The 17358-nt window shown below is 38.3% G+C and overlaps 1 protein-coding gene across 4 annotated transcripts in view; it reads right to left on the bottom strand.

The window, feature by feature from the left end:
- The window catches only part of ANKRD42 (ankyrin repeat domain 42), a 146878-nt gene that overhangs the window by 27298 nt on the left and 102222 nt on the right, over nt 1–17358 (bottom strand). For all 4 annotated transcript variants that reach the window (XM_051987223.1, XM_051987224.1, XM_051987221.1 and 1 more), the window contains 2 exons: nt 17119–17294; nt 11049–11175 (listed from right to left, as the gene is read on the bottom strand). In XM_051987223.1, the coding sequence (XP_051843183.1) occupies nt 11049–11175; nt 17119–17294 (303 nt within the window). The remainder of the gene's footprint in view (nt 1–11048; nt 11176–17118; nt 17295–17358) is intronic.

Genomic DNA, 17358 nt, shown 5'->3' with positions numbered 1-17358 from the left:
GGTGCTTTGAGACAAGTCCCATCCAGCTGTCTGGCTATGGCTAGTATGGCTTTACTAGTCCAAATTCTACACTATTAAAATATTAAAAAAAACTTTTATCTCTATCTTGCCTCAGTTTCTCTGTAATTACAATAAGAAATAAAACACTGCCTTTGCTGTTTCAAAAGTATATCTACTAACCTAGGCCCCATTCTTTCAAGAATGTAAAATGAATCTTTCTTGCATTTATCAGTAAGTCAGTGGCATTCTTGGTAAGATATTTTATTTCTTCAACAGTGAATAGAGTAACAGCTCTGGAAAATAAGAGTTCAAATTCTGCCTCAGATGCCTATTAGTTAGCTGTGTGTGAACCTAAGCAAGCCACTTAAATTTCTATCTTAGTTTCCACAAACTGTAAAAATCAGGTAGGTATTACCAGTGGAGATAGGAAAGGTAACATCTACCTCCTAGAATTATTGTGAGGATAAAATAAGATGATATTTGAAATTCACTTAGCATAGTAACTGACATATATGCCAGTAAATGTTTAATAAATGTTTCTTTGCTTTCTCAAAAAAAAAAAAAAAAAAAAAACACTTCCTACATCAGACCCACTTTGATTATAATATCTGTTAATGCATCCAACAAAATATGTATTTTTTTTTGTCCTATCTATAGCACAAGTGGGACCATAAAATTCCTTGAATCAATTAACCCAGTAGCCTCCTTGCTCACAGTGCCTCAGGCACGCAGGTCTGTATATGTGCATTAAACTAATGAAATCCTCTTAGGCCCCACCATTATCCATCTCTCAGCTGCTAAACTTGGGTGTTTCTGCAAGGCTCCTTTAAAATTCCTCCTTCCTACTACCCCTTCCCCACTAGACATCTCTACTTGAATGTTCCATGGACATTCAAATTCAACAAATCAAAACCTATGATCTTCTTCCCTAACACCACTCTCCTCCAGACTTCCTTTATTTCAGCTGAAAGGAACTAGTCATTTGGGCCTCTGCCCTTTATTCATAGGTGAATGACTATGGCCATCTCCCCTCCTCTGTTCATGTTCAGCCAGCCTTATCACTTTTGTTTTCATGCCATCTGGTAGATACAAGATAGTAATTCTTTTTAACCACACAGCCACCTCCTCATTTGGGCATTCATCACTTATAACCTAGACTCTATCTCTAGCCAACCAATTGATCCCCTTGCTTCTAGCTTCCCCACTCTCTAATTCACTTGACTGGCAAAATAATCTTTCTCTGGCACAAGTTTGGTCATATAGGCAAGCACAGCAGGCATGCCAGCCTCGCTGAAAGCAGCAGAATAGTAATGAATGGATCTGATTGGATGAAGTATTTCTCAGTATTGAGACTAAATCACATGATCCCCATTCCCAGAGCTGGGAGATCAGGCCTTGGACTCTGGGTCCAAGAAAGACCCTGGGAAGTCACATGATCTCTGAAAGGTCAGACAGGAAGTGACAGGAAGTTACAGAAAGTAATGTTACCTGTGGGAAGCAGACAACATTGGTAACCATTGGCCAAGGATGGTTCTGTGTTTTTAGTCTATCTAAGGAAAAGTCTTGGGTCTTTTGCTTTTTAAATCTTGCACAAGCTAAAACTGGCCAGGCTCACAAGCACATGGTGGGAGTTGGGATGGCCCCCAGGTGTGTGTCTGGGACTAAATAAATGCTTTCTCTTTGTACCTGAAGATGTCTCTGATTAGTTAATTTGGGAAAGGGGGTGAAGCACCCATCCCACACACTAACTCAAGGAAGAAAGAGAAGGCAGCATTGGTCAAGCAAGTCAAACCATTGCCACCACCTTAACCACTGCCTCCCTTTAGGCCCCAGTAGGGACAGCCAAAGACCTTGAATTCTAGAGCTTTGGAAATGAGCAGTGCTTCTGGCCCCGAGCCCTCAGCCATCATCCCGGGAAGCAGCCCTCCTGGAGGGCTAGCCTCGCAACTGCTCCTGCAGGTACCCCAGTTGTTACTGAAAACACAAAAAAGAAAGTTCTTGCTACCAGATTTCTTAACAATGGCAAATGATTCAACATCAGAAAATGATACCTTTATCAATCAAAATAACATTAAAGAATAACTATCAACATCTGCTTTGTTGCTGCATCCTGCTGGGCTTTTCTACCTGCCTCATATATGAAACCTTCTGTGAGAAATAGATGGAATTTGTTAGTTTCCACAATTGTGAAAGTCGAATTGGAGAAATGGAGAAACTTGAATTGGAAGGCTGAAACTCACAGGGACATAGGATGGTGGCCTGGAGTGAAGCTTATTTCCTTCCAAAGAATGTAAGAATGTAAACTCCTTAGGGGTAGAGATAGGGTTTTGTAATCTGGCCTGGTGGCTGGAGATTAGAAAAAGATCTTTAGTTCTTTGCCCCCTGCTTTCCACTGTTACTTTCCCTTCTAGAAAGGAAAATCCTTGGGGGCAAGGATTGAGTGGGAAATACCCTGCCCTGTTATATTTGATAACTTCAAGCTTTCTTATCTCACATTTTTAGAAAGCCCAGTCAATGGAAAAGAAGCCAGGGGGTTGGGGAGAGGGGCTTGTATTAGGGGGAAAAAAAAGACTGCCCCTTGCTTGGGATGGCGGTAAAACTGTGTCCCCTTTAATTTGTAAAAAGCTGTGTCCCCTTTGATCTATAAAGAAGGGAGATTTGGAGTTTCAGGCCCTCCTGGGAAGTGTATCTCCCCAGACAAGTTAAGTGGTGTCCTTCAACATTCAAGGGGCTTTTCTAAAATCACCCCTCTTCTCCTCCTCTCTCTCCCCTCGCCCCCTCTTTTCCCTCCCCTCAGCCATTGGTAGACTGATCCTCATTCAGGAAGCTTTCAAAGTGATTTTTATTCAATTGGGAGATCTAGGTCTGATACTGAGTGGCTTGAAATTCCAAATTTCTAGGTCTGAGGACATTGGATTTTTTTTTTCAACTGGGAGCTTTAAGCTTAGACTCCTATAAAAGGGCAATTCAAAATACATTTCTGCAGCGATCCTAATGTCCCTTGGCGTACTGCCTGCCAGGACTCCTGTCCACTGTGAAGAGACCCTCTTCTCAGTGCCAATAAACTTCCTAATTTGCCACTAATATTTCAGGTACATGAATTTTTTCACGTTGAAGTTGCGCTGACCAGAAGGGGATTTCCACCACCACTCTCTGCACTACTGCTAGAACAGCATCATTTTGGTCCCTGACGGACAGGTTTCCCGAAAATCTGGACAAGGTAAAGACTTTTTTCTTGTTTTACTCTATATATAGATGGATACCCAAAAATTTCCAGGAAAAGTTTGGGTGTTTGGAGCCCCAGGCTCAAGCAGAATTTGTAATGCCAGAGAAATTGAGCAAGACAGAGATTAGAGAACAATTCAATAGTTTATTAAATGGGAGAGATTTACTGGGACCAAATGAATCCATGATTGGTCCCAGGCCTGAACAAGACTATGGTCTCAAAGAATCCAGCCCTGAGTATCTGGACAGCAAAATTTTTTATAGGATAACAAGAACAATGACATAATGAGGGAGGTACCTGGATGGGGATAACCTAATGGGGGGAGGTATCTAGGATGACACAATGGAAGGAGGTACTGGAGAGGTTACTGATATTCTAATGATGTCTAAACTGGCTAGACCTTTATCCTGCAAAAATTAAGAAGGAATGATTATAACCTAAAGATATAAAACCTTTATCTCATCAAACATTAAGAGGGAAAGGTTATAAGCTGAGGCAGAGTAACTAAATAGGACAATTAGGGAAACTAGGTTAGGACATAAAAAGGGAACTGTGGCACAACAAATTCTCTCAGGGACACCTGAATGAGAATGCCTGCATTCTCTGACAAAAGATCCCTTACTCAGGGAGCCTTTTGTTATCTCTCCATCTCTAGAGATGGACAAGGAGATATAGAATTGGAAAAAAAAAAAAAAAAAAACCTAAGGCTTTTTTTTTTTTTTAGCAAAATGGAACAAAACACCTCTGCTTCTAAGAATACTTCCTTGAGCAGAGACAAATTCGGCCTAAAAGATCTCAAAACTAGAAAGCTTAAATTAAAACAGCATTGTAGGATGCTACTTAAATTTGCTGGAAGGAAATCAAGCTCCCTTCCTTCCAGCCCCTCTAGGACAAGGGAGCCTCCCTTTGCATCCCTATACACTCCCAAATCCCTTTCAGAACAGGACCTTATGTCTGGTTTTATCTTCTCACCTGAACTAAATTCTGGGACTTCCAGCTTTTTTTTTCTCCTCCTCAGGATGCCGATTCTAATCTCTCCCAGAGAAACCTGGCCATTACTCTAAGGACCCCACGCAGCCTTCCCTTAAAAATAGCTGTTGGAGTCTTTAATGATAGGAATCAGGTTGTAGGCGAGAAGAGAGGCCACAGGATTAAAGCTAGATTTGGAGAAAACTTCCTACTCTCTGCTATTATTTCTGGGAACCACCAAGGTCCATGCTTTAAACTCCCCAGTCCTTGTCTGGGTTTGAGGCTGAGCAGAAGGAGCACTGGAGAAGGGAACAGGGGTTGAGCCATCTCCCCAGTGACCTGCCTCCAGCAGGAGTTTGGGGGTTGGTCAAGCTCCGCCTCATTCCAGTTCCAACATGACATCAACAGCGGAAACCCCCGCTCCCCTCCCACCATGTGGCCAGTAAGACCATTGAATTTCTTTCTCCTTCATTCTCGATCAGGCACCTCTCTCCCCATAGAGTGGGCTGTCTTGAGACTTCTCCTCTGCTTGGCAACTTGTCATTTAATGGGGCACAATTTAATGGTGGGATTGGGGACCCAATTTTCTCTTCTCAGACCTCCAGATAACTTTTTCACACAGGAACTTTTAGTTAGAAAGTTAGGACATCTTGAGAAGCTTACCAAGCTTCTTGATTTGCAGTTTTGACAGGCACACCAATCCCAGACCAGTCATCTATCTCTTAAAACTAAACTCGATTTCCCTGGGATGGCCCTCCTGCCTTAGAGCAGTAGCTGCCACAGCCTTTTTAATTGAAGAGGCCTCAAAGCAAGCTTTGGGAGGGTCATTAGAGGTTTTAACCCCTGGGGTTCATTTTAGAAGCCACAGGACATTAGTGGTTTGGTGGAAGACCTAATAGATATTAGGGTCTCCTACCTGACCAGACTCTCTGGGCATGTCACACCCTTAATCCTGTTACCCTGCTTCCTGACACCTCCCAACCGGGAGAATTATCCATAATTGTGATGCCCAGAAGGCTGAACTCACTTCCCTAACCAGAGCTTTGGAACTGGGAAAGGGAATGAAAGTGAACATCTATACAGACTCAAATATGTTTTTCATATTTTGCATGCTCACAGGGCTATCTGGAAAGAAAGGGGTCTGTTGATAGCAAAGAATTCTCCTATTAAACACGCAGGAGAAATCCTGCAGCTGTTGCAAGCTGTCCACGAACCCACGGAAGTTTCAGTCATATTTACAAAGGACACCAGACGGGAGATTCACTTCAGGCCAAAGGAAACAGACTTGCAGATTCAGAGGCTAAAGTTATTTATCCCTGACTGTGGCACCTTTAATCCCTCAAGTCCCTGATTCTTATACCCCTTCCTAGAGTTCACAGGAAAAAAACCCTTGCAGAAGAAAAAGGGTACACCCTTTCTCCTTCTGGCTGGTTTCACCAGGCCTGCCCATTGTGCCCAACTGAATCCTGAGAGAGCTGTTAAACCTCCCCCTCTCTTGCAGCTGTTCTGAGAAGGGACACATACCCAGGTGGAGACTGGCAAATAGCCTTTACCCCCCCTTGCAAAGGGTTCCAAGCTGCTTTTGGTATTCTTAACGCTTTTCTCTGTAGGACTGAAAAGGCCCTGAAGGCATCAAGGCACTTGCTAAGCCAGCCTAAGCTCCTTGCAGAGAGACAAGTAGTCCAGCTTTTACTTCTTGGGCTTCAAAATGCGAATTTTCAACTGCTCTTCAAACTGCAGATCATGGGACCATGCAGCTACTGCTGTCTTCAGATCTCACACACTCCCACTCCTAGCTTGAAACCCCTCCTGCCAGTATCTCTGCGACCCTTGTCAGCTTGAAGTAGCTACAGAAGTCTGAGACTTTGGGCTCTTTATCCCAAATGAATTTGGGGGTAATTGCTTGAGGCGGGGATGAAAGGAGATAAAACTGTGTCTTCTTTAATCTGTAAAAGCTGTGTCCCCTTTGATCTGTAAAGAAGGAGATTTGGAATTTCAAGCCCTCCTGGAAAGCATATCTCCCTAGACAAGTTAAGTGGCATATTTTCTAAAGCATATCACCCCACCCCACCCCATCCCACTCCCCATTGGTAACTGGATCCCATTCAGGAAGCCTTCAAAGTGATTTTCTCAGTTGGGAGACCTGGGTCTGACACTGAGTGGCTTGAAACTCCAAATATCTAGGCCTGGGATCATTGACTTTCTTTTCAACTGGGAGCTTTATTAGTCTCAGACTCCTATAAAAGGGCAATTCAAAACTCTACATTTTTACAGCAGTCCTAAGTAGTATGCTTTGCCCCTTGGCGTACTGCCTGCCAGGACTCCTGTCCGCTGTGAAGAGACCCTCCTCTCAGTGCCACTTCCTTTTTGCCAGTCTAATATTTTGAGTTCATGAATTCTTTCATGCTGAACCTGCACGGACCAGAAGGGAATTCCCACCACCACTCTGCACTGCCACTAACCGCATCACTTGTGTGGGTGTTTCTCTCAAACTATACTTTGTGTGTCAGAAACTACTCCTTTCTCATGAGAAAGAAAGAAATTTTTTTCTACACTCATACTTGGTCACTACCATCTTATCCACTTCCATATGTATTGTCTCCCCATTACAATATGAGCTCCTTGAGAACAGAGACTGCCTTACCTTTCTATTTGTACCTCCAGTACATTGCACATAGAGCCTAACAAAATTCTTTATTCATTCATACATCTAATGTAATGTGATTTTGTGGTCCTCTGATCTTGGGAGGCTTCTGTTCTAATGGATCAGCGGTCCTGGGTCTTCTGGTTTTGGAATCTGCCTCAGGAAACTACCTAATCTATCTGAATCTGACCACTCCTTAGTTAGATAGTTTTTGGCCTCACGAAACTCCCATAGATCAAACTCCTGAGACAATAGTGAGTAAGACCATCCCTCAATCTGGAGACTACTTTCTAGTCTTGGTCTATAGAATTGACAAGACAATAATAAGACTGCCTGGCCCTTGAGTCATAGAATTAGCATATCTATAATTGAAAGCTATATAAGAATATCTAATTGTTTCAGTTTCTTTACTGAATTCCCTTACAATTCAGTTCGCCTAGTTATGTCATACATTACTTTTAATAAAACTTAGCCCCTTGATTAGGAGATGGGTTCAAGCCTGCAAATTCTTTGAGACACCTTGCAACATGGGTCTAGGACTTTTGGGGTCCCCCCTTCTTCACCTCAACACATCCATGCATTCATTTGTTTCACTCCCTTAAAAATCTTCACTTTCTTCCCCATTTCTCCCAAGATAAAATCCAAACTCCTCTGCCTAGTATTTAAAGCCCTCTGCCTTTCTAGAATCATACACTCTGTTTTTGTTCATTCTCTCCAATTCCAACCACATTGGGCCTTCTCCAAACTCCATATTCTATCTCCTACTTCAGTTCCTTTGGGTAACCTATAACCTATGTCTAGAATTCATTCTCTTCTTGATGTAATATGATTTTGTGGTCCCCTGATTTTAGGGGGGCTTTTGTTCTAACAATAAATTAGTAATCCTAAATCTTCTAGCTTTGGAGTCTGCCTCAGGGACCTCCCACCCTTCCAATCTAAGAACAACAATCTGTTTGATTCTGAATAGATCATTCCTCAATTCATTGCAGACTTTCAAATAGCTTCTGACCTCAGGATAGTCCCAAGGACCAAACTCCTGATACAATAATGACAATCTTTTCAGGGGTAATCAAATTCTGGAGACCACCCCTGAGCCTTAGAATTAGCATGTCAATGATAGAAGCTGGATAAATGTGTCTCCTTGCTTCTCTTTCTCTGCTGAATTCTCTTAGAATTCAGTTTGCTTGTAATAGCGTTGTAATTATAATAAACTTTGCCCCTTGGCAAATTTTTTGAGATACCTCAACATCAGTGTGTGACCCTGAAACTTTGGGGTCCCTTTTCCAATCTCAACACTCTTAGCTATAGACTTTTTAGAATCTTTAGATCCCTTCAAGGTTTATCTAGATATCACCTCCCTCTCAAAGCCTTTCTTAATCCCTCCAGATTTTAGGGGTCTTTTTAATCTACAAATTTCCACCTATTTGTCCTTGTACATGTTGCATACTCCATCTTCCTCCACCCTTCACGCCTCCAAAAATGTAAGCTGCTTGAAGGCAGGGCCAGTTTCATTTTTGTATTTATATCCCCAGAGCCCACATAATGGACACTTAATATTTGCTGAAATATTAGAATCAGAATCAGAAGTTACAAGTAGATGTTCAAATATTTGTTTTTGTACAACTGGATATAAGGAACCTTTACCCTAAAGATTGATTGCTGTCATTAACATAAGGGAAAAAATGCAAGCAATAGATTCAAGAGAGAAACCAAAGCTTTTCAGGGGCCATTACTGGTATAATACAAAGTAACTCTTTAAAAAAAAAAAAGATTGCTACTCTGCATGGACAAAAAAAAAAATTCCTCTGAAAATCATTTACATCATGCTCTAAATTGCTATTATAGAGAAATGCAAATTAAATGAGTTATCACCTCACACTTATCAAATTGGCTAATATGACAAAAAGGGAAAATGATGGATATCATAGAGGGTGTGGAAAAACTGGGAAATAAGCACTCTTGGTGGAGTTATGAACTGATCCAATCATTCTGGAGAGCAATTTGGAACTATTCCCAATGGGATATAAAACTGTGCATACCCTTTGATCCAGAAATACTACTACAAGGTCTATATCCCAAAGACATAAAAATGGGGGAGGGAAGGATTTAGTTGTTAAAAAATATTTATAGCACTTCTTTCTGCAGTAAGATTTGGAAATCAAAAGGATGCCCATCAAATGGGGAATGGCTAAACGACATGTGATTGTAATGGAATATTATTGTGCTATAAGAAATGACAAGCAGAATAGTTTCAGAAAAATCTAGAAAAACATACACGAACTGACGCTGAATGAAGTAAATAGAACCAGAACATTGTATCCAGTAACAGTATTATTGTTCGATGAATAATTGGGAATGACTTAGCTATTCTCAGCAATACAATAATCTAAAACAATCCAAAGGACTAATGGAACATACTATCCTCTAAAGAAAGAACTGATATTGTTTGAATATAAACTGAAGTATGCGATTTTTAACTTTATTTTTTCATTCTTTTTCTTTTATTCTAGTTTTCTCATACAAAATAACTAATATAGAAATGTTTTACATGATTATAAATCTATAGTATATCTTACTTTTGGAGGAGGGGGAAGAGAAGGGATAAAATTTGGAACACAAAACTTTAAAAAAAAACAACAAATGTTAAAAATTTGTTTTGACATGTAATTGGAAGAAAAATAAAATACATATACACACACTCAAACATATTTTTTAAAAAACTATTTGCATCAGCATCACAATCATTTCATCAGTAATATTATAATCAAGGGCAGGATAGCACAACACTGGTCTTTTGAGTCAGAGATCCAAAATCTTAGTTCCATCACTGGGTAACTTCTCCTATGAGTGAACCTGACTATGCTCCTGTAGAAAATGACATACCTTAAAGCATTTTTGTAAAGCAAGTACCTTGTAAACCTTAAAGTGCCATATAAATATGGGCTATTAATATTATTCCATTAAAATCTATCAAAAACTTAATGAATCTAAAAATAAAAGTCTGATTTTATGCTTTTTTAAAAATCAAGAGAAATTGATATGTATATCATCTAGGAAAGTACTCCATCTGTGTGAAATGCTTTGTAAAACTTCCCATTTGATACCAGGATCATGTTGGAAACACTGCCAATACCCATAATGAACATTGCTAAATAGAAAGAGATTTCTCTAAGCAGGAAAAGAGTCCCTTCAGGAGGTAACTCCAAAATAGTCTGGAAGGTCTTGCAGCCCTACCTCCCACCCCCAAATATTTCTTCTTCTAGCTTCCTCAGATATGAATCTTCATAATTAGTGAAGTAGTCTGAACTTGTCTTATTTTAAAATGAAAATATTCCTTAAAGAATGAATTCCTTATCAGTAATTTTAATTTTATGTGAGTGTATCAGTTCCCTTTCTGAAAGCCTATTTGACAGTAGAAAGACCTAAGAGGTTATCAAAAGACTCAGGAAGAAGAATAAGTAACACTATGGTGGGAAAGGATTTAGAAAAGGCAAAGTGGGGTAGGCAAGAGGCCTTAAAACCATCCAGCTTGGTTTACCAAGGTTTGTGTTAAAAGAGACCATGTTCTCCCCCAGAAGAATGGAAGGTGCTAAGCTGTGGACCTTGTAAGCTCTCGATCCTGCCCACACTCTATCTCGAAGAGAGGAAGGCAAGTTAGTAGTGGGAGGAAAGACTCACTGCTCTTGCAGGATCATTATTCTCATGTTCTAGTGGCAACAATCAGAATCTTAGCATTAGAACTAAATTAAAGGGAGAGGAAGGGCAAGCAGTGAGCCACAGGACAGAGAACCCAAGAAGGGCCGAACAATGAGAAAGGAGGACCATGGCAGAGCAGAGGAAAGGTCAGAGATAAAGCACAGCTGGCATCATCCCTTAGTGGGGAGGAGGGGAAGAGAAATGACCAGAAGATTGGGGTAGCTCTCTGGTTATGAGGTAGGCACTCCATCGTCACTGCACAAGGATTCCATATATCCTTGTCAATCAAACTGAAGGGAGGCCCTGCTATCTTACAGCTTAAAGTTAGATAGGTTCTGGAAAAATATCAGATTCTTTTCCTTTATCAGAAGTGTGAGGAAATATAAAGGATTAAATCTAATGTGATTTTAGTAGGTACAGGGAAAAATTGCTTGTCCACAACTTCTCAACTAGTATTTGGGAAAAGTATGCAAAAACTTTTTTTTAATGATTAATCCCCCCTAGGGACATTACCTTTCAGACTCTTGATCTTCTCTCTTCTGTTTTATGTCTTCTTCTGATATTCCTCCCAGATGTTTATAGTTACTTTCAGCAATTTCTAGAAGATGTCTCAATTCTACAATCTTCTGATAAGCTCTTACTGCAAAACAAATGTGATGTGATCTTGATTAAGTAACATCCAAATGCTCTTCCTTAGGATGCTATTTTGCCTAGTGTGCACCTCTCCTTTATAACAAATGGAGAGCTGTGCACAGTGGAGGAACTAAATGCAGATTAAAGATTAAGGTCAACTGGTACTGAGTTTGTTAGATCAAGAATTCTGGGATGTTGGATAATTCAGTTATTGTGTTACTATCAATATATACTACTAATTGTCAGTGTTTTCAGTGTAATGAAAGAGAAAAGAGGAAAGGATATGCTATGATAAATAAAAATCCCTGCCTATACCTTTCTTGTATTCCCCAGTTCTCAGGCAGTAAAGAATTGCTTCCTCAAATAGCACTCTACTTTTCAATCTCATTGACTACCATCATCTATGTATGTTCCCCATTCCAGATGTCATTCTGATATCTGAAAATGCAACAGAGGTGGCCCTGGGTTTTCAAAAGCTATACTGATGTGGCAGAAGTTCTGATAGGTCTAACTAATATGTTAAGTGCACATATAGCAGAAAGCTTGCCACTAAACTGCAATTTTTTTCATTATGATAACGACATAGAGATATAAAATAACTTTCGGGCCCATATGCCCACCCTTCCATTTCCACCATGACATTGGCAAAGAGATGTGAAAAAGGTATAGCTTCTAGATCATCTATAACATTAACTTCTGACCCTGTAAATGTGAGCTCTTTGTCTAATAGCAAACTGATGCTATGTTACTAAAAGGCCCAATAGCATATATATTACTATACTAACATCTTCACTATTATAAGTCAAACCAGAAAACAATAAGGATCTTGCAACTAAGTGGAAGGATGGTTTATTTTGTCACCTTGGAGAGGTAAATAAACTATCTTGCAGAGTAAGTTACTTTAAATTTTATGATTCATTTGGTCTCTTGACTCTCTGTGCCTATGATGGGGATAAGAAAAAAAGATCAAAACAACAGAATCCCATACCATCAACATCTTTTAACCAAGTTCTCCAAAGCAATTCTACATATAGACATATAAACTTGTAAGTAATAACATCAATGCAAAAATGAGTCCAGGAAAGGACATCAAAAAATCAGCTTGTAAGAAGTCAATTTTCAACTAATTAGAACAAAGTTCAAATTTAGCACCTAATTAAAAGGATAAAGATGTAAAGGTATTCTATGTAATTATAACAGCTTTAATCTCACATATTTAAATAAGATTTTGATTTAGAGGAAATGTATAAAAGTAAAGATTATCATCATTTTTTACAGAAGTTTCAATTGTGTAAAAGATACCAAAACAAAGAGGACAGAAAAACCTATCTCTATGCCAAGCAGAGAAATACTGTTGTCAAGGGCAACAATTTCATTGGTAAAACAATAAGCAGGTAACTTCTAAAAAGAGTAGAAAACAATGAAAAGGAAAACAATCTGACAAAGTTTGACTGAGATCCAAATAAATCAGATCATGCCAAGAACATTTATAAATGAAACTGAGACGAAAAACAACAAATAAATGGGATTTAGAATAGAAGTCAGTGTTTCAAAAGAAATCTAGTCTAATCATCAATGATAAATCTGTTTTGCAGGCCCTCAAAGATCAATTTTCAAGATACTTTAATAGTGGAAGATAAGAGCAATTTTTTTAAAAGAACATTATTGTTACTATCAAAAAAATGTTAATAGGTCAAAGTTCATCTATGGGCCTTTTTTTTTTTTTTTTAATTCCATGAAAGTAATCTTTATCTATATTGGAGTATTCTTGGAAAAAAAACATCAAAAAGAAGAAGGCAGGCTATAGTGGATCACATCTTTATTGACTAAAAGATAAAAAGAAACTAAGAGCTTTCTTCTCTTTCTCTCTCATGTCTCTTTCTTTCTCTCTCTCTTTCTCCCCCCTTCTCTGTTTCTTGGTTGTTCTACACAAAAAACATTTGACTTTATACAACAAAATTGCAGTCTTATAATAGACTCACCTCCCATAGTGTATATCCTATACAAATAGATGGTGATACAAATAGACCTTTTCACTTTTTTGGAGGATGCCCTTATAAAGAATCCAGATAGAACAGGGAGAGCCTATTAGTAACAATTCTTCCAGATAACTCTTCTATAGTCATCATAACAATTACATGCATTTCCAATGTACTGCTGAGGCTCTAGTCATGCAAAAGACATTGGCTTACTTAAATCTACACAGGAAAAACCAAAGAGATGAAGGATGTCAATGGGTCAGACCATGACATATAGTTAGAAGGGCAGAATGAGTCAGTACTAAGATATCCCTCTTAGATAGGCACTCACCTGGACCTAAAATTGAATAGAAAGAAGAGAAAGAAAAAAGCAAGTTGAATTGTATTTGGAAAGTTACACAGCATTTCAATGATCCCAAACTTTTCTATGATATAAATATCTTTCTAAACCAGTAATCTTCCAGATATACTGCACAATATACCACAATCTGCAAAAGATCAATTAATAATTATTTATTAAGCACCTACGTGGAGGCAGCCTGGTGATTCAATGGATAGAGCACCAGTTCTCCAGTCAGGAAGACCGGAGTTCAGATCTGACTTCTTAACCTTACTAGCTGTGACCCTGGACAACTCATTTAACTTCTGCTTGCTTTAATCCACTGGAAAAGAAAATGGCAAACCACTCCAGTATCTTGACAAGAAAACTCCATGGCCAATATTGGCATTCTACAGTCCATGGGGTCACAAAGAATAAGACATGACTGAACAACAAGTGCTTATGTGCCAAGGACTGTGCTGTGCCAAACACTGGATCTTAACTATAGGCAATCCAAGAAGACAGAAATGCAATGAAGATATGATGAGTAAGATACAGTGTATTAGTAATTTTAACTTTTATGTAAGAAGTAAAAAAAAGGATGCCATCCAAGAAGTACATGATTAAAAAAAGAAATAGGATAGTTGTATAGCAACAGCAAGGAATAAAAATAGTAGGACAGCCCAAGGGCTACATTTGAATAATATGTTAAAAGACCCAGAGAAAGTCTTCTTGAGAAATGGGAAGCACCTTGCTGCCAATTTATGGCAAGGGATGTACAAAAACTGCATAGGTTAAGAAGGTAGGGGTCTCCTGTGCTACTGGCAGCCATATCAACAGCAGCACAAATCCATAGAACTGTTTGAAGTACCTGGCAGGGTTTACTCTGCTCCTAGGCTGTAATCTATAATAGAAGGCACCATGTTCTCATTTTTTTAAATAGAAATCTCTCCTACCACAGCACTCTGCAGAATCATCATCCATGTTTCACCCTTCCATGTGGATACAATTCCACATCCTGGGACCCATCCTAGGTACACTACATTATATCACACAAATGAATCCAAAGTTGGTGCCTCTAAAAATTCCTAATTTCCTTCAAAATTTTGTTCAAATGCTACTTTATACAAGAAGCCTATACTGATCCTTCTGACTGCCACTACTCACTCCTTCCACCCTTGCCACCTACCTAAAAATATCCCTCTACACACACACATTTATTTTGTATAACTTCTATATCTGCTTTATGTTTACTTGAAAGGATGTAGAAAATCACGTAAATAGTATATAGAACATGATGTAGTACTGGGGTCAGCTAACTTTTGAGCAGTAGCTCAAAGACCAAATGTGTCCCAGTACATTATTTTGGACTATTCTTGAGGCCATTCAAAAGCAGGTAGAGGGCTTCATGTGGTCCTGGTATAGTGGATAAAGTGCTAGACTTTGAAATCAGAAAGAGTTGGCCCAAATCCTTTCTCAAATATGTATTGGCTTCACAATCCTAGGAAAGTCTTTTAATTTCTCTCACCTTGAGTTTTCTAATCTATTAAGTGGAGATCATAACACTACCCACTTCAAGACGATGATGTGAGGATCAAATGAAATAATATATATAAAATGTTCTGTAATTTTAAAGCATTATTTGTGTGTTATAATTATTACTAGTTTTCTGTAGTCATGTTGTTTTCCTCCAAGAAAAAAATAAACTCCTTGAGAGCAGAGTACTTTGTTATCTGGATCCCCAGCAACTATTGTGGTGCCTGGCACACATTAGGCACTAAATACATGTTCACTTAATCTGCCCAAAGTGGCCATATAAAGCAAAAATTCATCTCTTAGCTCTGACCCTTGACTAAGTGTCAAAGGGCAAGTCACCTAACATTCAAATTTCCTTACTTGGGAAGATGAAGGAAATAATATCTGAGAGACGATATGAAATAATAGAGAGACGATATGAAATAATAGATTGCAAGCAGAGAAAGGAAGTTGTGGTTTCAAGTTCCAACTACTGTGTTGTATTTTAAATACTGGCTATGTCAGGACCCTGGGCAAAACTCTTATGATTATGAGGTCCTAAATAGCTGCCGGTCTGCATTAGTAGACAAGTTTTCTCATCATGTCCTCTCTACACCAATGAAATCACAGGTCCTACCTAAAAAAACAAACAAAAACCCTATCCTTACATTAAGTGGTTGCTGTGCTCAAAGTGCTCTGAAAACCTTAGAGTGTTCTATAAAGGGATGCCATCAGTATTATTATTTCATAATATACTAAGGCTAAAGAGGGACCATAGCTAATACAGCAATACAATAATTTATTTACTGCCTTGAGCAGATAAAGTGTGTGAAACAAAAGTATTATTTCATCAATACCTATCAATCTCTTTCCTATTAATGTTCCATGTGAGTCTATTAGACTTCCTTAATTCTCACCTATTACTATGAACACTTTTCCTGCTTCCAGCCTAGTCCTTGGATTTGTTACCCTAAGAATCTTGGCTTGACATGTTTACATTAGCAAAATGTGATTTGGATGCTGCTCTCTTTCTCCAGGATTCTTTTATTGGAACTCAATGAATTGACTTATTTCCCTGCCTTATCAGTCCCATTCTCCTTCTACTACCATCACCATCACTCGAGGATAGCAGAAGATCTGACAATTGCTTGCCTTGAGAATCAAAATTTGTTAGTTAAATTATGTTAGAAAATATTTCGTGGAACTGTAAAATTGCTCTGATGATGGTTCTAAGAAAGAAAGTTCTCTTAATGGTTTAGGGCAAGAGATTTACAGAAATATCAGCCAATGTGATAAGTTTCTCTATCCTGTTAATTTTTAACAAAAACTATTATTTTTGAATACAATTAGTATTAGTATTACAAATATTAATTCTGAATACTTTTATTTTCAAATTTTAAATTAATTTTAAATTAATTAAATTTTAATTAACTCTGTTAGAAAAAGTTAAAACTTCTGACATACTTTTTTATAACAAGAAAGGTCATGAAATGAACAAAAAGAAAAATTAAAAATACAGAAACATAGAATAACTTTGGGAAATTATTATTATATAGACCTAAGACATCATTAAGTTTCTTATTTTGTGAATCAAATAGCAGGAGACTAAAATCCATTGCCTCTGTAAAGCTTGATCCGAGCCATGAAACTTTAAGTGACTTTTCTCTTCTCTAAACTCTTATTCATTTTGCAAATAATCATATACTACTGTGTAACAATGCTTCCGTTGTTAATGAAATCTGGAATCATTAATTTAGATTTTTTAAGTCTAGGAGAAAAAGACTTGAAAGCATAGCACAATCCTCTCTCATATAACATTTTATATATAGTTTACTGAATGAATGGATGTTTATGTATCTCCCTTCAAAAACTCCAAGCTTCTTGAACAATGGTCCCTCTGCCTTATTCATCTTTGTATTATTCCCAGAGCACCAAAAACAGTGCATTGCATCCAACTGGTACAAAATACTTTTTTTTATTTGGTTGAACTGTAATTTTCCTTAGAATCATGTCAAAATCTTTGCAGAACACAGTTACATTAGAGACAAGAAGAGGCTTTGGTTATATATAGCCTTCTTCAAGGCTAATAATACTGATGATGATAAAAGGTACATTACAATAAAGAAAGCAGGCTCACTTCGTGCATCTCTTTTTTCAGCTTCACTCTGAGATAACTCATTCTTTGCATCAGTGCTTCCTTCAACACCATGTTTTTCAAAAAACTTCACATCCTGGTCATCAATTTCAGTATGATCTTCAACTTCATATTTCTGTAACCCTGCTAAAAGTGATACTGCTGACAAATGGGCAAACCTGGAGACCAAAAACAAATTTTAATTTAATTTAAAAATGAGGGGAGTGTGTATCACAAGCTGAT

The sequence above is a fragment of the Antechinus flavipes genome, chromosome 3 (assembly GCF_016432865.1).
Source record: "Antechinus flavipes isolate AdamAnt ecotype Samford, QLD, Australia chromosome 3, AdamAnt_v2, whole genome shotgun sequence".
Classification (NCBI taxonomy): domain Eukaryota; kingdom Metazoa; phylum Chordata; class Mammalia; order Dasyuromorphia; family Dasyuridae; genus Antechinus; species Antechinus flavipes.
This window is presented reverse-complemented; position numbering and strand designations above follow the sequence as displayed.